At 40.1% G+C, this 24,346-nt stretch overlaps 1 protein-coding gene across 9 annotated transcripts in view; it reads right to left on the bottom strand.

Annotated features, from left to right (window-relative positions):
* Window positions 1-609: 609 nt before the first annotated feature.
* The window catches only part of clcn2c (chloride channel 2c), a 202,870-nt gene continuing 179,133 nt past the window's right edge, over window positions 610-24,346 (bottom strand). For all 9 annotated transcript variants that reach the window (XM_025897948.1, XM_025897945.1, XM_025897946.1 and 6 more), the window contains 4 exons: window positions 15,334-15,372; window positions 13,395-13,499; window positions 8,853-8,939; window positions 610-5,054 (listed from right to left, as the gene is read on the bottom strand). In XM_025897948.1, the coding sequence (XP_025753733.1) occupies window positions 4,860-5,054; window positions 8,853-8,939; window positions 13,395-13,499; window positions 15,334-15,372 (426 nt within the window). In that variant the 3' untranslated portion in view covers window positions 610-4,859. The remainder of the gene's footprint in view (window positions 5,055-8,852; window positions 8,940-13,394; window positions 13,500-15,333; window positions 15,373-24,346) is intronic.

Below are 24,346 nucleotides of genomic sequence, written 5' to 3'. Positions count from 1 at the left end.
GACCTGTTGTGACCCTACCACAGAGAAAATAATTTTCCATGTTTTTCTGTTTAAACCAGATGCTGTCAGATTACATTAATACTGTTAATGAAATCTGTTTTTCTATAATGCTATAAGTACTACAGCTGCAGTTCACTCTGGCTCTTGTGTTGAAGTTGCTAGTAGAGACAAACAAAAATATGTGTATTTGTTTTAATTCAGAAAACCCTTGTAAATATGGATTATAAAAAGTTTCTTTCTTCCACGAGAGACTATTAATGTGAGGTAGACTGGGATTGTTTGGAATTTAGAACAAAAGCGTGCACAGGACAGGAGGTGAGTGTTCTTAGAGGACCTCTCCCCTGACCAAAAGAGGTTTGGACAAAGCTGTGTGAAGCCTGTAACTCACAGAGCTTTAAAAAGATTTGGGACAGACTGAACCATATTGAACACTGTAGTGGCATCGCTGTGTGTGTGCCTCCCCACTGGGAGTATTAGTCAAAGACACAAACAACACTCCAGGTGCCTTCCAGCTGCTGCTGAAGGGAGGAAAGAGCAGACAGCAAAGAAGCACAGCTGCAGAAATTAAAGAAGACAGAAAAAAGAAAGAAGTCTCCAACGAAGCACCACGTTTGTTAAAATCTCATTTATTCATCACTGATATACAAAAACAATGTTTCCTTTTTTTTCGGTGCGAAAAATAGCTCTGGATTTTGTTCAGCTCGGTCTGGTTTGGCCCTCGGGGGTTTGCCGTAGTGGAGGCCTCCAGTATGTACAGTCCCTTAGGAGTGGATAAAAGATTACCCTCATCAGCTAATGGGGGATTGGGGTCTTATCAAAGCCTCTCAGACTGAAGGAGAGGACAGAGGGGCACATAATAAAACTTTCCCCAGAGCCTGTTTTATCAGGGTGGATCTGGGGTAGGCGCTTGTATGTCAGCGACAGCTAATGTTTAAGGTAAAGGTTTCCCAAAAGCCAAATAAGGTGTCAAACCCATTTTCCTTCTACGACCTAAAGGTGTGAACAGTTACTTTAATATTTGAACAGAGATTCTAGTGAGCTTTCATGGCAGCTTCTGGGAAACCTTTGCTTTAAACCATCATTTGTTCTCCAAAGCAAAAAGTCCATTATTCTCATGCCTAATGTTACAGCAATCACCTGACTAAGTGCTTTAACCAGGCATCAACATCCACAGGTCACTGGTGAATCATGTAGGGTTAGGGTTAGGTTAACATCCACCTCTTTTAAATCTTCTTACCTGTTTGAAACACCCAAATGCAAACGCTTTTTTAAAAAACACTGTAGTGGCAATTCCTCAATGCCTCAATTGAAATGGAACTTTTTTAAGCATGTGGCTAAAACTAAACCAAACCCAAACCTAGATAAGTCCCCAGTGACTCAGTGGATGTTAAAAAGTTAACTGCTCCACAGTGGCATCATGGTACATGAACATGGAAGATTCTGGATCTTTGTGTCAGTTTCAGGATCGTTACAACCCCCCTAATTCCATCGTCACTTCATCACACAGTAGCTCCCGTGCGAGAGTAGCTTCTCTGCCTACACGTACATGTTTTTACACTTTTCAGATTTCTTTACAAAAATAAGGTTATCCCGCATTCACGCCATTGATTCAAACTGGGTTACAAAGTGAGATGAACCACTGTTATTGCACAAATTGATTACCACAAGTAGATCAACCATAAAAAAACAAAAGAAAAAATGAGGGGGGGGGGAAGAAAAGTACTACTTGTACTCTGATTAGTGCGACTAATAAATATGCATGTAGCTGGGCCTGGGTCCGCCTGCTAGCAAAATGAGATGAAACGCAGTGAAAATGTCGGCGGAGACGAGGAAGGCTGCGGCAGGAGCTGGAATAATGAAAATCGATGAAAAGCGCAAACAAATGAAAAGAACCAAATCAGTGGATCTCAGTCACTTGTCCCCCCCACACAGGCAAGCTGTAATGGGGATGGGGGGGCAGGTTTCCATAGAGATAAGTGCACACACTTGCTCTGAAACCTCACCCACCCCACTCCCATACTGTATTTGCGTGTCTGTTTGTGTGTGCAGAGCAGGTTCTCTGGTCATACACACGCACACACACACACACACACACACACGCCCCGTCGATTTCTTATTTCTGCTGATAAAGAAGAGGAGGCACTTGTGAAATGAACATGTCAACAGCGGACCGCATGCTGGTCGCTTCCACATTAACGTCTCATGGCTTCGTGATTACATTTCTTCCATTTTTCCCGCCATCGGGCAGGCATCGAGTCCCCCAGTTAGTGTTATTTGCATTTTACAAAAAAGACAAAAAAAAGTCTATAATAATACAAATATATCCAACATCATGTTAAAATTTGCATTAGAAAAAGGAAAACAACAACAACAAAAAGAAATCAACTTTAAAATCAACATAATGCGACAAATATAAAACAAGCCCCAAATTTCCTTCCAACAAGTCATGATTGGTTAAGACATTAAATTATGATTTTATATTACAGGAATGACATTAAATATATTAATCTTTAAGTAGAAATGCGCTAACCCAAAAATCCCCCCCACCCCATCCCGGGTTAAAATCAGGGGCTGAATAAAGCTCGCTGGATGAGTGGAAGATGCCATCGAAGAGAACAAAAATCACAGGCACATGATGGCAAACCTCATTCACTCCATCCATATTCATTCCTGTCAAGCTTTTGATTTTGGGGGTTTTTTTTGGTACGTTATGTTCACAGAAAACTCGCCCCACATGCACTCTCTCTCATGCAAAGGCATGCTGCTATGTCGCTGTGAGCATTTTCAATTCATGGGGGGAGGTGGGCGCAGCAAGACAAGACACCACCCGATAAACTAAAATCCATGCAACACATCGCACAGAAGTGAACTTGGAGGGATATGTGTGTGTCTGTGTGTGAGTGCATTTTTAAGGCATTCAGGGCTAATTCTGCAGGAAGTAGTGTCAGTAAAAAAAAGAAAAAAAAAAAGGAGTGTGTCTTTAAAAGACGTGTTAGTCAGTAGTCAAAAATAAGTAACAAATATAAAGAAAAGATGGTTAGACGCTAGGCAAACCAGATCAGTGTTTTACTGTTGATGAGCAGCTGAGCCTGGAGCATTATGGCAGACATGAATTATTAAACTCAAAGTACTTTATCGTTATCTGTCGTGTCAGATATCTAAAACCTTGCTGCAGTTAAAACATTGATGCGTCAGGTTTCTGGTTTAACATGAGGTGTGATCAAACTAACTCATTTTAAAGTTAGGCAGGTCTCACGTCAATGAACCATCTTCTCAGGCATTGTAATTTATATGAACTGCACTGGTGAAAACGGTCCAGTGGTGCCCGAGAAGATAACCTTGAAGTTGAGATCAGCCAAATTTGATACAGGTAAGCTGACGAGTACTCAGAACTTTCTCCAATGGTGATGAAGTTTGTGATGGGACTGGTAAATTAACTGGAATGAATGATTAAACTAAATCTGTGAATGCTCTCTGCTGGTCACTTATATATTTTCTTTAGTGCTTTCTAATAAATAATGTTACTACTACATGGTTTGTCATGGTTCCCACATGCCCGCACGTCATCATTGGGCACTCTTGCACCGTGCGCCTCACCCTGTGAACCACCACGCCGTCTATCTGTTGGGGTTGTGTCTCTGATACAAACTAACATGGCACTCAAAGGCAGACTGATGAGAGGGCACAGAGCAGCTGGTTAGGTAATGATGGCTTCATTCTTCCAGCCATCCATTTGCTCCATGCTCTTCCTCCCTCCCTCACTTACTTCCTGCCCTCTCCATCCGCCCCAACCCTCTCTGGAACGCTTATTAAAAGCTATATTTAGATAAGCAGAAAACCTTGACTTGCCGAGTGCATCGCCGTAAAAATGTTGGTGTGCGTTTCTCTGTGCGTGTGAAGGCTGCGGCTACAGCATGAAAGGACGTTCTGAAAAGGGCTACAGGTGCCTCAGTCGCTGCCAACAGGCAAGTCTGCTTGCATAGGCTGTGCTCTCAACCTGACCATTAAGACTCGAAGTGAAGGGGCAAAGAGGGGGAATGGAAACAAGAAAACACAGAAAAGCTAAGGCATCTCTCCCCTTATGAGTCCACTACTGGACAAACTGTAGTGTAATTTATAAAGAAATGGCAAATTCCAGTCAAACCCAGACCACCTGATCAGTCAGAGAAATCATTTGAGGAAAACAACGTCTGACATGTGTTCTTGAGACGTAATAATTAAAAAGAAAAATCCTATAGGATATAGTCGTTTTGCTACCTCCCTCTTCATGCACACACACATTGTCTCATTTCACTCACACACGCTTTCAAAAGACACACGCACACATTACAGTAGTCTTCCTTGTCACCACTGTTGAATTTCTCTACTTTAAGTGGAAGACTCAATTCAAAGGATTACGTCTGCAGGTTGAAACTTTGATCCCAAATCAGAAGACACACAAGCTAAACAAAGTCTGCTAAAAAAAAGAGAGAGAAAAAAGAAATAATCCCTTTTCATTTTAACCCAGTCCCAGTAACCCTAATCCACACTGGCTCTGCTGTGGGTTCCCAAGGGTAAATGGAGAGCAGGCCACAGGTTTTCTTCCACTCCTCTGGTGGAGTGTCTCTCTGGGTCAGTGCAAGGCTCCTAGAGAAAGCACTGGGTGGTCCGGGAAGAACGGGAGTTAGCGGAGAAGGAGGGAGAGGAGCAGACGAGGCGAGAGATGAAGAGGAGGCTGGCCTAGCAGTAGAACTCTTTCCAGAATTAAATATTGATCCTGAGCCCTGAGGATTTTTGCATGTTTGTAGCTTTGGGAGATTAAAGACCTCAATGCTTCATCTTCTTCCTCCTCCTCCTCTTCTTCCTCATCAACTTTTCCCTTACTGGGACTTCTCTTCGGACTCGGAGGGGGTGCTTTCGCGTGGCAGCGACATGCTCTTGTGGCGGTCCCACAGCTTGTGGAGCTCGGTGGTTTCGTTCTCGCTGCTGCTTGTGCCGCTGTCCCGGAAACTGGCCAGAGGGGGGCGCACCTTCACACCTTTCACAGTCACTGAGCCTTCAATTGCTTTACGGAGCTGGTTGAAGAAAGATAAGGTAGTTAGAATGGAAGCAGGAAGGGTGTGACACCACAACTTCACAGCACAATTTAAGGCTCCCAATTTCAACAATCTGGACAGCACTACTACACTCAATTCAAATGCAATTTAATTATTTATCACCAGGTCATCACTATAGTCCTGTAAGGAGACTTTAGTATATCATAATGTAAAGATCCTGAAACATTAGAGAGCCATAGCAAAAAGTGGCAACCGTGGGGAGAAAGAAACCTCTGGCAGCCGGGTTGAGGGAAAATCAATTTTCTAAGACTTTATATAATGTGTTGCTTTCTACTGTCTACTACTGTAATAATTTTATATTAATATATTTTAACTTTTCTATGCTAATTAAGCATCCCTCAAAAAGCAAAATATATAACTTTTTTTTTTTTTTTTTTTTTAAACATGATTTGGAAACCTTTAAAATCTTTAAAAAATATCAATTTCTTACATTACATTGTGGGAGAATAGTGTACTTTATAGATACACTCTTTGGGTTCGGTGCTTGAGTTGTTTTCCCCCCACTGTTATCATTATACTGTGCAGAATATAGCTTTAAATTTCGACCACTCGCTCTACATTGCAAGATTATATCAGTACTTCTGGTGGAAAGGTACTCGGGTTGTTTCCTATTTTGGACTGAAATCTCGTTTCCAAAGTGTAATAAAGGGAACATAGGACACTGGAGACTTCTGCCACTGTTTGCTTAAAAAAGTTACAGAATAATGATTATAATGCTTGTATTATATTATAACAGCAGTAACTGACAAAAAATGCTTCTGCAGTCACAAATCTTCAGGAAAACATTGTATTACATGAATCCAAAGATTGTCAGAGACTATTTTAGGTATTATCTTAGAGGTCTTTATCTGGTCAAACAAAATGGTACAAAAAGTTTGATAAGGCAGAGAAAGAAATGGCTCAACAGCTTACAATATTCATTTAGGGTCTGATTTGATGGGTGAGCGGGTTGGCTTTCCCTCCCCCCCTCTGGTATACATATCTCTGCCTTTGCTAAATATTTATCCCCCCCTCTCACTTAGTGCTCCATCTGGAAACAGTCTACAGTGCAAATGATATCACATCAGAAACTGACTTTCACTCTGAGTGCTTGCAATCCTGTGACAGTAGAGATAACACTGCAGAGAGAGAACAAGGTAAAAACTACTGCTAGCTTAACAAAAGACTAATGAAATGGATTCAGTGAAAGATTTTGCAGGACACTTACACTAAACTTGTAGAAACATTCTTACTCCCAGTCACATGTCTGATCATCTACACTACCCTCAAACACTTCTTTTTTCACCTTGTTGAACTGCACTTACGCATTCTTAGGCTGCTTTGATATGAGGCGGTGATTGATCAAATGTTATCAGCACAGTTTGCTGGCTTTGCAACTGATGGAGCAGCCACGAGCTCCACGATGATGTAGAACACGTTACAGAGATGAGTCATTTTAAGATATTGACTGACTCTCAAACTCCAACAGTCTGCTGCTGATCTCAGAAAATCAGGGGTGGGCAATCAATTTTCCCAATCTGTCATCAAAGCAGACTGTAGCAGAATATTTAATTATGTATATTTTTAAAGTGACAGAATTTTACATTGATATTTTTAATATTTCAACAGACAGATATTTTGAACATATTAATTTATTTTATAAAAGTACATTACAATATCCTTTTAAATGTATTTATATGCTAAAGTTCTGAGCTTGTTTATATGAAGTTCATAATTATTCTAAATCCTACTCTATGCGTCACAGTCTACAGAATAACTCTGGTTAAACTCAACTAGTACCTAAAAGGTTATCAGTAGTAAGTTTGAATAAAAAGCTTTCCTGGTATATAGGAATCATAGTGTTTAACATCCTCTATTATTTATTATTGGTGTTATTAACAAAATTTTCGGTGTAGGACTTTGCTTATTAATCTTTATGCTAACTGTTTTGACTTGCTGTCTTGCTAGCTAACATTTTCTCTGTCTTAATGGAAATCCACAAGATGAACTGTTTTGGTCCAGAGAGTAAAAGTGTACAGTGAAATGTACTGAAAAAAGAAAACATTAACCTGTTTTTTTAAATAATCTGATCATATTGGGTTCATAATTCAATCTGCAGGCGTGTGAAAGTTTGTTATTGCTCTCTACAATCTATTGAATCTCTCTGCTGTCTGTGTATTATTGAATTTTCTGTTTGGCCAGACCAACTTTGTCATTCGGCTTATAGGGGGAAAGATTTGGGTGCCACAGGTCACGTGGCAACACTGAAAAGATCCTGTCCATGTGGTCTGGATCTGAAATAACACTACGAAATGCACACAGACGTCCCTGAAATACTTGTCGTCCATATGTAGCAGAGAGGCTGTGATGTAACCGTGTGTTTGTGTGACAGACAGGCAGACTGGGAAGGGATGGGCTTTATCTGCCTTGGCTGGGTTTTTACTTTATGTCGCTCATGGTACACAGAACAAAAAAGCCTGAATGTCAGGGACAGGCAAGCAGCACTGCACTTAGCAACAATCCTCTCTCCACTTCCTGGCCAATTCACAAAGAGTGAAGCATTTTCAGTTGTTTATGAGGCAGGAGAGAGATGGAAAGAGAGGGAGCAGGGGAGGGGGCAGAGAACAGAGTGACAATAGATAGAGACAGCAATATTAAGCAGCCTCTAGTCTGTCACAGTACATAACAGACAGCAGGAGGAGGAATCATTAATGATGACTGAATGTCATCGTTTGTGTGTGTACAGCACGGTGACAGCATTCCTGATGATATTGACAGTGACTTTACAGTTATGAAAAGCGGTGGAAATGACGACAGTCATGACTTTTCACATGACGCTCGGTGTCAAAGACATTAACAGAAAAAATGGATTCTAATGTATTTTAAGTTCAGGAGGGATGAAACCATGAAATTAAATCCAAGGGTTTTTTAACATCTATTGATAACTCCGTTGTCACACCTTCCCCTCAGGTTAAGAGCCCGGGTGTCATCCTCGACAGTACTCCCTATTCCACACCACATATAAATAATATCACTCGGTCTACTCATTTTCGTCTTCACAATAATAATCGCCTTTGTCCCTCACTTACTCTAAACAGTACAGCCATACCTGTCAATGCTCTTAATTCTCTTCTCTATGGCCTACCTCATAAATATCTCCATAAACTCCAGTTGGTTCAGAATTTAGCTGCTTGTATTATATCCAGAACCAGAACCACTGAACATTTAACACCAGTTCTTAAACATCTCCATTGGCTTCCAGTTCACCTACATATCAATTCCTCCTTCTCACTTTCAAAGCCCTTCGTAATCTCACTCCTAAGTCTTTATCTGATCTTCTCCATATGTACTCACCTCTGTCTGTTCCATGTGCTCACCTGACTGCCACGGGTCTCAGAGCCTTTAGTTGTCCTGCGCCAAGACTTGGATTCTGGTGGAATCTACTTCCACCAGATCTCCAGACTACGAATTCTCTTTCTACTTTTAAATCAGGTCTGAAAACCCATCTGTTCAGAACTCATGCTCTCACTATAACTTGGTCTTTTGTTACCCGATTAGTTTTATAGTTTCATGTTATTTGTTTACTTTATTTGTGTATACGTTTTATTTTGCTATACTAATGTAAGGTGACCCTGAAGGTCTTTAAATGTTTCTATAAATAAAAGGTTTTATTATTATTATTATTATTATTATTATTATCATCGTCAAGCTAATAAAGCGATTAAAGCTGCACAGCATGAACATACGGCCCAAAGTGAAACTTAAAGAGACGCTTACTTCTTTAAGGGAAACCACCCCGATAAGTCGTCCAATGCTGGTGACGTAGGCGTGGTCGAGGCCAAGCAGGGAGAAGATGGTGTGGGTCTGCAGAAAAAAAAACACAGGTGGAGCATTGTTAGTAGAAACCAGAGAAAGTCCTCTGCTGGCATCTTACTCAAAATAGAATATGAAGCTCAGTTTGGGGAACGCACCACTGTCGACAATTATCCAACAATAACAACTGCATTCACACCGGATTCATTCAACTACTCAAATGTTCAGCTAAATGGGATATTATCACTTTGGGAAATATAGGAGGGGGGCACGAGATGCTTAAAAATGGAAGTGGTAAAAACCTGCTTGTATAATAAGAGCTAAGTAGTATGCTGTTTACTCTGATGAAAACAACAGGAGGGAACAGATTAGACTGTAGATGGAAAATTCTTTATTAACTTGACTACAGAGCTATCAGGAAAGGTTCAAGGCAAAGGTTTGGTACTGGCACACAGTACCACATTCCTCTTTTGATTTGCAGTGGTTCCAGCTGTACGCAACTGAGCAGTAGATGCAAAGGTGTCTTACAAACTTCACAGAAATTTTCATCTTCAAAAGTCTTAGCAATTTTTCCCCCTTGAGAGCCAGATCTATAAGGAGAGGATTTTATCAGACATGGCTCCCATGCTGAAGTTTGTAGTCTAGAACATAGATCTCTTAATTATTGAAAGCTGATTCAATAGTTGTTTTTCAAACTTAAGTTTTTTTCTTGCACATTTGAGTTTAAGTCAAAATTTTGAGATGCTCAGATGAAAAATCTTAAGATAACAACCCAAAATGTTGACTTATGGATGTCAAAAAATGTTGTTTTTGTCAGTTGTGGAAACAAGCTTCCATAAATTATAGATAATGGGTACAAACTGGTTGGACATTTTTCTCTCTGTATCATTTATTGTTAGCACCTTGAGGCAACTGTTTTTGTGTTATGGCACTATATAAATAAAACTGAATTGAAGTCATGATGCAGGCTAAAAACTGTATTTAATAGTAAAATATAAAGGGTTTTCATTATTCTCTATTGGCATCATTATTCTTACATTTCTACTTTGCTTTTCAACTTTAACATTCCTTGAAATGTTGGTTTTATATGTTTCCATGATGCTATTTTGCTCTATTTACACACTCTGCCCTGTTAGTACTGTATTTGCTCAAGCAATGACTTGCTTTCCCCAAGGGGATCATTAAAATTTCATTGCATCTTATCTGCAGTACTAGAGTTACAGTGGAGGAGTGCGGCTGTGTGCAGCTAAAAGCAAAGAGTGTGAGGTCAAAAAAACTTCAGTGAGTAGATGAGGAAGGGTGCAGGATTAATGCCAGCTGAACTTTTTGTACTAGGCCCTTTTAGCATTTAATGGAACTTTCTCCTAAGCCAGAGCGAGCACTTGGGATGTTTGAAATGGATCCCAGTGTACCAGGTAAACAGAAGCTGTGCCAAGGAGAAGATTGTTTAATGTTTTCTGGCTGCGCCCGGCGTAATGTAATATGTGAAAGCGCTTCCTCAAGATCAGCTCAATCCTACGTCAACCCATTCACTTCTATTTAAATTGTCGCTCACTGATTAAAAGTGCTGCAAATAGCATTTCGCAATCAATTGATCAACAGCAAAGTAATTTGATTAGAAGCCTCCAGCATGCCAAAAGAGTCACATCTGGTGTTCATCCTCTTTAATCAGAAGTGTAACCTGCTGCACAGCTGAACGGGAATCATGACAAATGTGGTCCCAACATGGCGAAGCTGCAAGAGTCGCACATTGGTCAGAATTTCAACCAGCGGTCTATGCTGTGGCTCAGACCACAGAATGAGTAGTCTATTAATCAGAAGGTTGGCGGTTTCACGCCCAGCTTCTTCACTGTGCATGTTGAAATGTCCCTAAATGAACATCCAATTTGTCACGGATGCATCCCTTCGAGCGATAACGTGCTGCATGATGTAACTCGTGGCGTAGGAGCGCTTTGGTGCTCAGTAAGAGCAGAAAAGTGCTCTGCAAATACCAGGTAATAATGTTGGTAATTAATTAACTGACAACATTAGTAGATTTTTGAATGATGGTGTAATGTCACAAACATTGACTATTTCTAACAAAAGGTCCCATAATCTTATGTAAAGTTTAACTGATTGCAAATGACATACACACTGGGATACAGACAGTAACCACCATTCCTGTGTTCCACTGTTATAGCTAATGCAAGTCAATCTGCATGTCTAAAAACTTTGGTACTCATTTAGGAGGAATGAATTTGCCTTGAAGAATTTGTGTAATAGTCACTTCAAGTGGGTTCACTACTCCCAAAGATCAGTGCAAAGAAAAGTGAAAGATCAATGTGCATATCGGAGAACGAGGACATCATAGTCTAACTCTACTGGCAGCTTCATTTCATGGGTACCCACATGAAACAGTGCGAGTAGGGAGTACTGTAGTACATGTGGTACATCTTTCAGTGTCAAACCATTAAACACCTAAATAAAATAAAATAAATTTAATTATTGGAAATCTATTCAACAGCATTTTGTCCCCAAAACATCTTCTAATCATTAAAAATGTCCACAAGATGTGTGATGATAGTAAGGACCGCAAATTCCTCAGTCTGGGACATTTTTTTTTAAAACTTTCTCAAAATTCTTAATTCGAGAGACAATAAATGATACGTTACAAACTGCAACACAGAAAGTTATCTGGCTATGTTGACTTATAGAATGAACTTTGGACATTAGTGCTGTCAAAACAGCAAACAGATCACGCCTCCAGTAAGTTCATTGTAGAGTTGGTGCTTTTTTCAGCAACTTCTTAATCAAACTATGAACAGAGAGCAGGCTTCATAAGTTCCCTTCTTTCAAAAAAATGTTGAAATTCTGAAAATTCTCACGCTTTGAGACCTGTAAACAGATACCTCAAATGAACTGACAGCGGACCAAATCCCAGACAGTTGGAGACTTGAGGTCCATATAGTCATGTAAATATTCCAAGAAACAGTCCATTACAAAATGGCCTGCAGACAAACAACAGCAACAGTAAACAGCTTGGGATAAATGGAAGCCGGAGAGTGAATAACTTCACATACACACACACTTTCACGTCTGTGTACAGCATCAGCAGTGGCAGTGTTTAATATGCTGAAGGAGATTGTGCGTGGTATTGGCTTTTGGCAGTGAGCAGTGGAGGGAGGAGAGAGATAGATTGGTGCAGGATCCCTCTCTTAAATGTTTAAAGAGTACTCACACAGAACCCAAAGGGTGTGTGTGTGTGTGTGTGTATATGTGTGTGTGTGTGTGTGTGTGTGTGTGTGTGTGTGTGTGTGTGTGTAGGAGAAAGAGTGGGAGAGACAGAACGAGAGAGACAACATTATGTATAGAGGACTTTAGGCATGGCCACAGCTGGTTTGTGTGTGGATGCTTTGTAGGAAGAGAGAATTTCCACACTGAAATGTGGGTTTGCTGGGTGTGCTGATGCTAGAGTAGGTTTGTGTGTGTGTGTGTGTGTGTGTGTGTGTGTGTGTGTGTGTGTGTGGCAGTATGTAAACGAAATCAATTCAAGTTCCGAAGCGTTTTCTTTACGCTGAGTCACTTGGTGGGGAAGAACTTTGGCTTAAGTTTGCGTGAGGTAACAGGTAGCAGAACCAAAAGTGTAATAAAGTGCTTTTGTGTGTATCAGTCGAATAAAACTGGCCTCACATTGACTCCATATTTCATGAATCGGTACATAACAGACATCAGGTCAGATTTTATGGTTTTCTGACGTTATGGTCATTTTGAAAAATGTTTTGTAAATTGTCTATATTACATTTACTTTTAGAAAAGTCTGTATTTCAGAAAAATATTATGACGATAATGTGTCAGGTGTGAAAATGTTGTTTTTTTAATCGATTGTTTTAAATTTGATGCAACTTTTCACATTTTATATATTATGACCATGAAACTTCCTCAGCTGAAAATTATTTTTGCATTACAGATTCTGATTTTTTTTAATATGCAATAGAGGCATTATCTATATGTGATATGTGACAACTTGTGTAGCTAATATTCCAGATCATAACTGAACACTGGATTGTATAAAGGCAGCTTGTTTGAGTTTGTTCAGTCAAAAATGGACTGTCCTGCGGTCTGACCAACAAAAATGTGGATTGTAATTTAATTCAGTGTTTCATATGCAAGACACAAACACAATACAACATACAGGCAAAGCTACTTTCTTAATTTCTTTTGGGAACTATGGATGCACCAGGGACAGGAGCTTCCTGTTAGCACACAGTTAAAAAGAAGCATCCATTTCTTTGTCTGAGGGTCAAGTTTTATAAAGAAGGCTGCATTAATACTAGACAAAAGATCCACCTGTGAAGTTTGACCTTTCTCGTCTTATGTTAATCAGTCTTGAATGCTTTATTTTTGGAAGGCTTAAATGTAAACTAACTGCCATTTACACACAACTTTAAAAAAACTGGAAAAACAGTTTCCTAGTAGCAGGGATATTAGTTCCACACAGAGGCTGAACACAGTATCTACAAATCAGACCTTATGCAGTGATGTGCGCTCCACCAGCTGGAACGGGGCGGGGTCGATCTTGCAGTTGTTGAAGTTGACCTGCTCATCAAGCTGCCTCTCTTCCCACTCTGCAATCTGCAAGTCACATAGATTTTGAGGATCAGTGAAAGTTTGCCAACAGAGAAACGCCTTTGCAGCAATATATGATTTTCACCGGCCTGTACACTACTGATCAGTTAATGAACTGTAGTGAACTTTATTATATTAAGTTCAGATGACACAGGCTTGTTTGTAATTAACAATTAACTTACAGCGCAACACTTTTCTTTTGACTATCTATATGTGAGTGACAGGCTAAAGTGTACAGTGTAATGTCTTTATATGCAGTGTCAGTCACTAATCAGAAGGCAAAGTGTAAAATAATCCTTCCTGACAAATCACATCCCTCTAACAGACAATCAATGGACCGCACCGCACTGAATGACTCTATAAATCATAATGAGACCTACAACACCAGATGAAGGGAAAGGTGAGTGGCAAAAAAGGAAGGGAGACGTACAGAAGAAGCAGTGACATGGCAGATGTAGGAGAGGTGAACGATAAGTTGGGGAGGGGCAGGAGAGGCAAAGTGTGAGGAATGTGTGGCTGACAGAGAGGAAATGAGAGGTGCTGTTGATGGATGAATTATGAATGATGTCATATCCAAAAATATAAGACTCCAGGGTAATCGGCCCATCTGGGGATATTGAGAAAAGCTAGAAAGCCAAGACTGTCAGGCTGTGATGTCACGAAAGTGGAGGCTGAAGTTGCAGTTAGAAAAACAGATTTCTAAGACCAACAAAACCAAATGCACTTGACAGCTCAACAGATTCAGTGTTGTCTGTGTAGTCAAAGCCAAAGTTATACCACAGCATCTTCATCAAAAACATACTGTAGTTTACTGAGTCTAAAATCTCACGTGCTCTCACGTCACTAAAGAACAGAAGAGGTTATTCCTCCCCTGAAAATAGTTTTAAAAAACCCCAAAAGATTATGTTAAACAGTACAATGTCCAACTGTTGCAGAAAACTGAACCGCTTTCGAACTGAAAACAACAGGCCATGGCTGCCTGCCTGAACTAGCTGATCTCAAGGCGGGGTGAAATTGGCTGATGGCTTACGTTACATCCTTCAACTTGTCTGATTGGCTAGCTTGTAAGAGGCACACTCCTAAAAGTTAACCTGCCCATAGTTGTTGTGCAAGTGCAAGCTGCTTTGAAACCCACCTTTAGCCCAGCTTCTCCTTTTCAAGTCATTTCTGAATTGATAAATGTTAAATCTGTTCATTTATGCTTGCTCTGGTATCTTATTGGTCTTGCTGCTCTTCAGCTTTTTATGTATCCACATGGAAGGGTGGTGAGGTCACAGAACATAGGCAGGCCTCCAAATATAACTTACTGCAAATAGAAGTAACAGAGACTACACTAGTTCTGACTTTGATAAATTTTGGTGAGTCATTCGACATGCATCTAATATATATGAGGAGATAATAGGAATAGCCCCTCTCAATGACATCATAAAGACCCAAGAGTTTGAAACAGCATTTAGAGCAGTATGAAGGCTGAGCTTTGGGCCCACAGGGACTACTTGTACATATACTGGCCTCTTTTATTAAAACTTTGGCCATGGTAAATGTGAATACCCATTATTAGAATGGTATATATCGGGCAGGAAATGAGGAAAAGAATAACAGGCTACCTTTAAAATTCAGGGAGCCTATGCAGGCAAGATGAGATAACCTGATGATATCACTATGACATAATCAGGGACTATTTTCCCATTTCGACAAACCTCCTCCTGTGTTTTCACTGGCTGTGTAGTACCCCTAATGAAGTGAAAAATTTTCTAGTGCCTCAATTTTTTAATGCGCCAAAACAATTAACACGCTGATCTCTTACACTCTCGTTGCATGGACTGGTTGTGCATCTTACCTCTCTAATGGTCATGTCATCTTCCACATCTTCATCATCCTGTAGATGAGAAGCAACAGAACAACAGTCAGTACAGAAAATAAAGCTAATCAGCGTACTTTGTACAGTCTGTATGCCACAAATACACAGGCAAACAAAAGTAAACGAATGGGAGACAAACAACGGACCTCGGTGGGTTATTACCTCCATAAACATTCACTTGTACTTTTCAAGTGCGCCCCCTTCGCTACATCTGTGCGCAGAAGGCTAAATGACACATAATCGCCCATGCATCACATCATAAGTGTTGTACCGCGCCGCTGTCTCGAGACAGATGGACAGAAATGGGATGAATGACTAAAGGAGCGACTACAGTATATTTAATGAGTGCGGGGGATGTGATGTATGAGATGTCAGAGCAGATGATCATTATAATGATGGATTGGCGGCATGCTCAGAACTCACAGCTCTTAACTGACAGGCGGACGCTGCAGACACGGTTTGACGAGCAGAAGTCAAACTAGCAACCCTGTGCTTTGCAGAGATAAACCACAAACACTACAGAGGTCTGGCTGAGAGGAAACTTACAGCCGAGTGGAAGGGTACACTACCATGGAGTGTGTAAGCATGTGTGTGTTTAGTTGTGTGCTTGAGTACAGGCATTTACATTCGCAGGACTGGACGCAGCGCAACATGTGTGTGTGAGAGAGAAAAAGAGAGATAAAGAAAGGCAGGGGCAATGTGACCCGGGGGCTGATGGAGGCCCTGAGCTCATTTATCCTCATCACCATAGTGGCCGACCTGTCGGTAACCCTAGCAACTGTTGCCGTGGGGTAGAAAGAGGTGCCCTACTGTAGCATTATGCAAGCAGAGGCCAGACGTGCCTGGAGTTTATGAGACAAAACAAACACGCAGACGCAACTACAGCACTTCAGCTCCTCTGTCTCACCGATCATTCTGCTTGTCACACAACACAAGGGCGCTCTGAATGTCACCAAGACACATCGTTGTTCCAGGGGTGAAATGTAAAACACAGGAAGTTGGGGGGGTTTCTGTATTTGCAGAGGGGGGTGGGTCTCTGCATAAAAAATAGAAGCTTTTAGATAGATTAGCTGCTCTATTAAGACCAAATCTCTGCAATTTTGCAGAAGTGTGTGTGTGTGTGTGAATGAAGTGGGAGGGTAAAGTTTTTGAGTCTCTGTGACACTGACAGTAAATTCAGAGAAACTGCGTGGGCATATTCAAATGAGATTTGAATGAACATGTGAGTGCACAGAGACATATTGAGAGGCACTGAGCTCCAGAGTGCTGACAATGAGCTGATGAAACCATTATTGCCTGCTGTGCTGCAGGTTTGATCAAACAAAAAGTCAAAGGGTCTGTTGCCCTTTCACTTGCTCCTCCTACAGCAGCCATCTTTACTTTGAGTCAGTGGAACCATCCACAGGACAGTGAAGAAATTTAAGTACATTTACTAAATTATTATCCAAAAGTTACAAAACAATACTTTGCCCCCAATGTCACAAATATTTATGAGTCCTAACATAGCAATAACATGCTCTGAGCATTTAACCTTAAAGAATTGATTCACTCTCTGTGTGTCTGGAACACCACGAACATGTGGTGCTTGGCTGTTGAGTTTTTTTGGACTGAACCACCCGCTCATCAGAGCAGAATCATGCAGAACGCAAACGAGCAAATAAATAACTACACTTAACAAATATTGGGGACATCTATATTTTGTATGTCTGAAAGGAAAAATATCAACCGATAATGACAGAAATATCGGTATTGTTCATAAAAATCCTGTATCAGTTGGATTCCATTTAACAATATATCAGAAAATCTGTAACCAAGCAGAAGCTTTGTACAGGTGATGTCGACTCACCTATTTAAAATTTCATATTGAGGCTCAGGCAGTGCTGGTGCGTTGCGTGTACTTTTTGTAAGTTTTCACTGCATAAGGTTTGATATTAAAGTAAATTACAGCCCTTGCTATCAAAAACAATCATCCAGTGCTCGCATTAGCAATGCCGATCTATTCCCCAGCTTTATCTAGATATTTTATTGTTTGACTTCAAGAAAAACAAAACGGCCAAAAATACCAAACTCGAGGTGCTAAAAATGGTGACTAAGGCCATCTTTTTTATAGAGTCTAAGACTCAGATCTCATGAGATATGGTCAAGTCATTGGAATGCTCATTTTTGTTGTGTATACTTTTGCGGGGCCCAAATCAAATCTCAGCTTGTTGCTTTCAGGTAAGATTAAAATGTTACCTGAAAGCACTGTAGTGAGTCTCTGGTCTTTGGACTGGGGTTTTCATTAGGGCCCTGAATGGCTGTTACAATTGGTGCAGTGATTATAAAAGGTGCCATAAAGTTTTATGGGCTGTGTTTATACTCAGTATAGTGTTGTATGCTCTTTCTCCAACTACACAGCACTGAACGGCACGATAGGGAAACATTGCAAATATAATTGCTTATCACTCATGTCCACACTGTTGATTTCCTTGCTGCCGATGCCCACTTAGTTTATTACTTTCAAATTCCATTACTGGCTTATCCATGTATTCAATTAGATTTGAAAGACTTTAACATAGTTTCAAAGTAACATCATTGATGGTTTCATTCAAACTACAGTGGAACAATAACGAAACTGTGGAGTGACACATTGTTACGACCGCTGGTTAAAGTTGTGAAAAAGGGGACGAGCAAATCTTTTTAATATTGTGACTAAAATCGGCACAAAGTTCTCCACACTGAACCTCCGATATCAAACATCAAATCAGTTCACCCTCAAAACAAATTACAGCCAGCATGTCACGCTCATTTTCTCTAGATAAGTTCACCCTCTCTGCAGTGTTGTCTGAAATTATTCAGGAAATGAAAACTTCATCCTGTCCCCGGAATATTCTTCCTATCAGATACCTGAAGGACAATTTTAATGGAGTCAGTGTCTTTGTAATACAAAGAACTTGCTGCCATTGAACCCATTCTGAAAGGACTAACACTTGACCCTGATGACTTTAATAATTTCTGCCCCGTTTCAAATTTTTACAAAAGAATGTGTCCCGTACTGTAATCTGTGTCTGTTTAAGACAGACGACCATTTCAGGCAGACAGAGATCATTACAAAAGTGAGAATGTTCATTCCACCCAGAACAAAAATTTCAAGACAGATTTGTTCAGCATTATCAGCCAAACTCATCGCTGGTCTTAGTCCTTTAGACTTAACCTTGTGTTTAATGAAGTTAATTATTCTGTCTTCTTGGACTCTCTTTGGGACCGGGCCCGAGTTCAGTTACTAATACAAGGTTTTCTCTGATGTCCGTATACATATAATTCCTGTTACACACTGGTTGCCACTCTTTTAGTAGCCAATAGTCCTCTTCTTTCATGTCATTTCAGTCAGATCAGATTGGATCAGCGATTCATAAATCAAAAGACTTGTTTTAAAGTCCTTACTAGCTAGTTTGAAACTAGCGTCTTATCAGAATGACTTGTTTATGTGTACTAAATCTACATTACTTTTACATTAAAAAAAATGTTTTATATATTATATTATATTAGTATAGTTGTTTGTGTTTTTTTTATGTGTAGGCACGCAAGTCACATCACACATTTGGAGCTGCCTGCTGTGAATAAAAGAGTAGGTGAAAGTAGCTTTTATTTGAGCAACTGCTAATTTTTGTATGCTTTTGTATAGTTACTGTTACAGACTAGCTTTCAACCTCTCTGCTCTTGTATTTACTGTTTAACTAATATTCTATTTCAGTCCAGTTCATTTTTCTTTTGAAAGTTATTGTTTTATATAAATCAAATGCAAAGATAGGACTACTGTACTACTGTAAAAACTATTAACAAATTACACAGGCTTTACAAGCTAAAATATATTTTATAAAACTGGGATGACTTTCACTTGTTTAGAAATGCATATATAGGGAGATATATTGCAAGGAGTAGCTTTTATACATTATAAAATACATGAGAACTATTCAAGAAAGAAGTACCGGTGTTACTGGTATTTCTGTAAGGTGTGTGTAATTCAAGACCTGCCTTATCTACAAAAACTGTAAAATCAAGTGTCATTTCAGATGATCTCCTTCAATTTTGTTCTGTGTAAATATCAATCTGGTAGGAAGTACTAAATGGGAAGCATCAATTACCATTTTAGCTAAGCTATATTTCAATTTAGAGTTCTGAACAATAAGGAGAAAATAACTGCATAATCTTTTATAATGAAATGTCCCCAAGTTTTGTGCAGCTGGATGCCAGTAACACTATGATGCATGTAATTGGTCTGGGCACTTGGAGGCTCCAGATGTCACAGCATCTTAGATCATTATCTCCCAGCATCACTGATAATTGTGAAATTTTTGAGTTATTTGTCATAATAATGTTGGATAAACATGTCAAACAACTAGTGAAATCCTGAGTTTTTCTCTCCCGCCCGCGAGCTTGATAAAACTGCTGATATCAAACGATTCCTCCAATCAGTCACAGGTTTCTTTGCATCCATTTATATATTGCAAGTGCAGACAGTTTGCTGTTTGGTTTTATCTTCTGTCACCATCATCATTTTCTCTAATTGTTTTCGAAGGTAGCAGCTGGCATTATGTGCACGTATTAGAACAGAAAAGTAGGGTCTGACCAGTTTCCTCATTTCTGGCTGTCCCCGGCTGCCTCGTTTCCACTCATTCTCCCAGACTGAAGCAGTGGAGTGTGAACAGTCAAATAGCTAGTCAGAATTCAGTTTAGGATAGAGGACTCATTACACGCATGCACACACAGAACAGTGTTAGGGCAACAGGGAGTGAAGACAAGCATTTTGAAACGACTTGTCTTTCCTGTCCTGATTGATGTACATTTATGCGCATTGCCATGTAGGTAAATGTCAAGAAAGAAAGCAGCACACATGTTGGTTGAGAAGCTTGGGTAAGAAAGCACAAAGAAATAAAGACAGAAAAGTGACGTGTCAAAAAACTATCCCACTGCCATCATAAATAAAGAATGGTAGCATTACGAAGGCACAAGAGTTGGGGTGGGAATGATGAGAAAAACAGCGAGAGGAGACAGAGAGACTAGGCGGCATCATTTCTCTGAAACAGACTACTGATGTCATTTACCCTGCATCAATATTTCACCGCCTAGATAGAAGGAGGGAGGCGAGCGGGCGGTGAGGGGAGGGGAGGTGCGGACAGATAACAGAGATACGACAATGGAAGGAGGGTTTTTGGAGAAGTCACAGAGCTGGACAAAGAGTGTGAAATGGAGGTGCGAAGATAAAACTGTAGCCAGAAACGACGAGTGGAAGAAGTGTGAGAGAGGGGAGCTGTTGCAAGGGGAGAAGTAATAAGCTGATCTCTCTTCTGCCGTGGGGGTGTAACTCAGAAGTAATAGGAGAGGGAACAAAAATTGGATAAATTTGTTTGTCCACATTCCTGCTCGGGCCCCGCAGAGCCTCGGCAGACTGAGAGCAGCGCTGCGATCAGCAAAGCCCTCTGCCATGTTCATGTATACACTGTTGAATGTTAATAACTCCTGATGACAGGGAAAACAAGCCTGCGGGCCTAGTTAAATGCTCACACTTGTTTGTGTGCAACAGGGATTCATAACTAATTGGTTCACTGCAAGACAATAATGACCAACATGCTTCTAGGCTCACTTAACACATCCAAAACTTCACTGCACTAATAATGCACCATCTGTCTCTCCACTGACCATGCAGTATTCTCCTCATGGGTGCACTCAACAAATCATTGGACGTTATTAAGTTACACCAGGCAGTGGCAGATGAGGACCATTGGAAGCTTGACTGGTCTTCACGAGAACTGAAATTAAACACTTAAGTGTATAGGCAGGACATAAATTTTTTACATAATATGGGACCACTAAAAACATTCCTGCACTAATTCGTCCCCTGAGGGTATAATAATACCCAACTTGGTTTTATATATTGTGCAATAGATCTGGCTTGCCAGATGGCCAAAGAGTTTCACATAAGCCACAGATTTTTATGTATTTTCAGAAACTGAAGTGTTATTGCTGAAACCAAGGGGCCTTGTGTGGCTTCAGATGTGGGTCTGGTTTTTTTTTTTTTACAAAGACCACAAATGATATGTTGCGTGTGCTTCACTACAAAACCAATAAATGACCACTGAATAACAGAGGTGGGCAGATTCATCCAAATATGGCTACTATCAAAACCAACGCTGGTATTGGTATTGGATTGACACTGACACGATAAGATCGATACTTTGTTTCCATCCTCTAAATTCAGTATGCAGCCTACTGAACTGTGTTAAATTTATTTATTTTTGGGGGGAATGAAAAACATACCTCAAACATAGAGAAAAACTTCTGAACCTTTTTGTGTTGACTGTCACGTCTATTTGATTTTATAGCCTATAAAACGTTTTAATAGCTGAAGTTGACCCATAGTGCTTTAGAGACTGGCACATTTACATTCCATTTCTCCAAAAAACCCAGTTCCAAAATACATGAACTGCTGAAAGGTGTGTTTTATTGTATTAACTTATTATTGTGGCAAGTAAACGTCTGTGATTTGTGTTCACAATCTGCAAATTGATGAACATCGATCTCATAAATTATGAAACGCCCTTCAACCATGTTATGAATGTTAGTGCTGCATAGTTTGTCCACCAGGTGGCACTCTGTGACGTCCATGTTGGCAAACAACCACCAGATGAATTGAGCAAACTCGTACAGACTCATGCACAGCATAAACAAGTAAATAACTATGTTAGGGAGTGTTAGGGAAATCTGTTTATGTTTCTTGTGTCAAACAATGTGACAAATATGGCTAGCGGTTTTGGTTTGCCACAGTATTTTTTAGCATATTCTCGCATTAATTGGATTATATTTTCACACAAATGAATCAGTGTCTGTTTCTATGGAATGTAACTGTTAAGTTACTTGCCACTTGATTAGATATCAAAGAAATTACAATCTAACTATCACTATTTAAGTACATTCTGCTGTCGTATGTCCTTGGTGTTTGTTGAAAGATGCCTGAAATTTTTTGGTAAAAAAAAAAAAAAAAAAAAAATCATGCTGTGACGAATCAATAAGGAGATTTAGATTTCCTTAAAATTAGAATAAGTGTGTAGCAGCGATGACTATTGGAAGTGTTTCCTGTTTTGTGGTCCCTAATGCAGCATCCCATTGGATCGATTGATAGGATTTTTTAAACAGTCAGAGAGCAGGCATGCTGTGCTGCTGCGTAACTGTTGCCTCAAAGTCAAACTGAGCATACAATGAGCAACACTTCTTCTGTAAATGTGCGAAACAGGCCACATTTCACTTTGACTAATCTGTTTCATTACTACACTTGAAGAATTATTTTGGTAATTCACCTCAAACTAAAGCTCCTCCTGTGCATTACAGTCTCTGTGGTCTTTTGCCACCGTGCAGCTCCACACAAATATTATCATGGTGTCATGGTGAGAAATACACGCCTTGGGGTTCAAATTTTTTGCCATCAAATGAAAAAAAAAGAAAGAAAATAAAACACTCCCAGCATGCCTCCTCTGTTACTAATTTCACACTTTTTGTTAAGTTCCTCAAGGCAAGTCTGACTTCTGCTGTGTTACTGCACAGCACGGATGTGTTAAGGAACCAAAATGTTGCATTTCGGGACAGCATTTGTGGTACTTCATAGCCAAGAGAAATCATTTCATAACAGAGCTGTATTTAAAAAAAAGTTTTTTAAAAAGTTAAAAACCAAAAATATTTAACACAGGATATGGTGCTGGGGTAAAAAGCTCTTCGAGAGCCAGTGGATGTACTTGATGGGGAAAGTGAATAATTTAAAAGCACAACGCTGCCAGTGGGTTTCCTTACTTATCAACAAAACTGTTCACAGTGTAATTCATCAGCTGTACACCACGGCTATGCACATGGCCCCTGAAGCGATAGATGAAAAATGATGTGACACTGTTCTGTGCTTTTCAATGATTGAAAATGTGTACACACTTCAATAATTGTCACTGACATGTGAAACTAATGTGGGCCTTTTAGTGCCTCAAGTCTAAATCATTAACAGTGCTAATAGAGTCACACGGACACAATAATAATGACTGAGAAACAGAAGCACAGGACCCTCTTACTCCTAAACCATCACATACGGATGTTTGGTCAGGACTTTTATTTTTGAGTGTCCTGGTAACCCTTTAGGGTCATTTGTCTACTGCACTTCAGTAGAACCCCCTTAATGTCTGAAGTGCCAAATACTCTCTGCTGACATGGTCTCGGTCTCATGATCAAACACCGCTGTAACCAAGCATGAAAGGACGTTTGCCTTATACATGTTCCCCTCTTTTCAACCCAAAACCAAAGCCTAACGCCCCCCCCCCCGCCAAAAAAACCACATTTTTTTTTGGCTTAATCCAGCTGACCAGTCTTTAAAGATCAGTCTTTGAAAATGTGTTTAAAAAGTTTTCATTTTGGTTCAAAAGTGAAAAGTAGCACTTCATTTTAATTTCACCTGTTTGGTTATCCACTGAACTCATTTCTGTTGAGTTCTAAAAGTCACTGAGGCCCGAGGAGTTAGATTTGCTTAAAAAGAGAAAAAAGAACAAAAAACATTTTTGATCACATCCCTTTCACACATCATTTGGTCCACGAACACCAAATAATAGTGTCGGAAAGCTTTTTTTCCCCTAAAATCTGAAATATAGAAAATATGTTTCAAGGTAAGGGCAAATGGTTTTCTGTCTCTGTGTTAGCCACTGTGCTAGTGCAGCACAGTGTTGCAATAGTTAGCACTGGCGCCTCATTGAAAGAACGTTGTGGGTTTGAATCTGCTGACTGTCTGAGGAATCCATCCATTTTCTTCCACGTATCCAATTCAGGGTTGCAGGGGAGCTGGAGCGTATCACAGCTGCCATAGGATAAGAGGCAGAGTACACCCTGGAGGACAGGTTGCCAGCCTGTCACAGAACCAATCACACCCACTGACAGTTTAGAATCCCCTAACCCCACTAACTGCATGTGTGGGACTGTGGGAAGAAGA

The sequence above is a fragment of the Oreochromis niloticus genome, linkage group LG14 (assembly GCF_001858045.2).
Source record: "Oreochromis niloticus isolate F11D_XX linkage group LG14, O_niloticus_UMD_NMBU, whole genome shotgun sequence".
Taxonomy (NCBI): Eukaryota; Metazoa; Chordata; class Actinopteri; order Cichliformes; family Cichlidae; genus Oreochromis; species Oreochromis niloticus.
The sequence above is the reverse complement of the archived record's forward strand: the minus strand, read 5'-3'. Positions and strand labels throughout refer to the sequence as shown.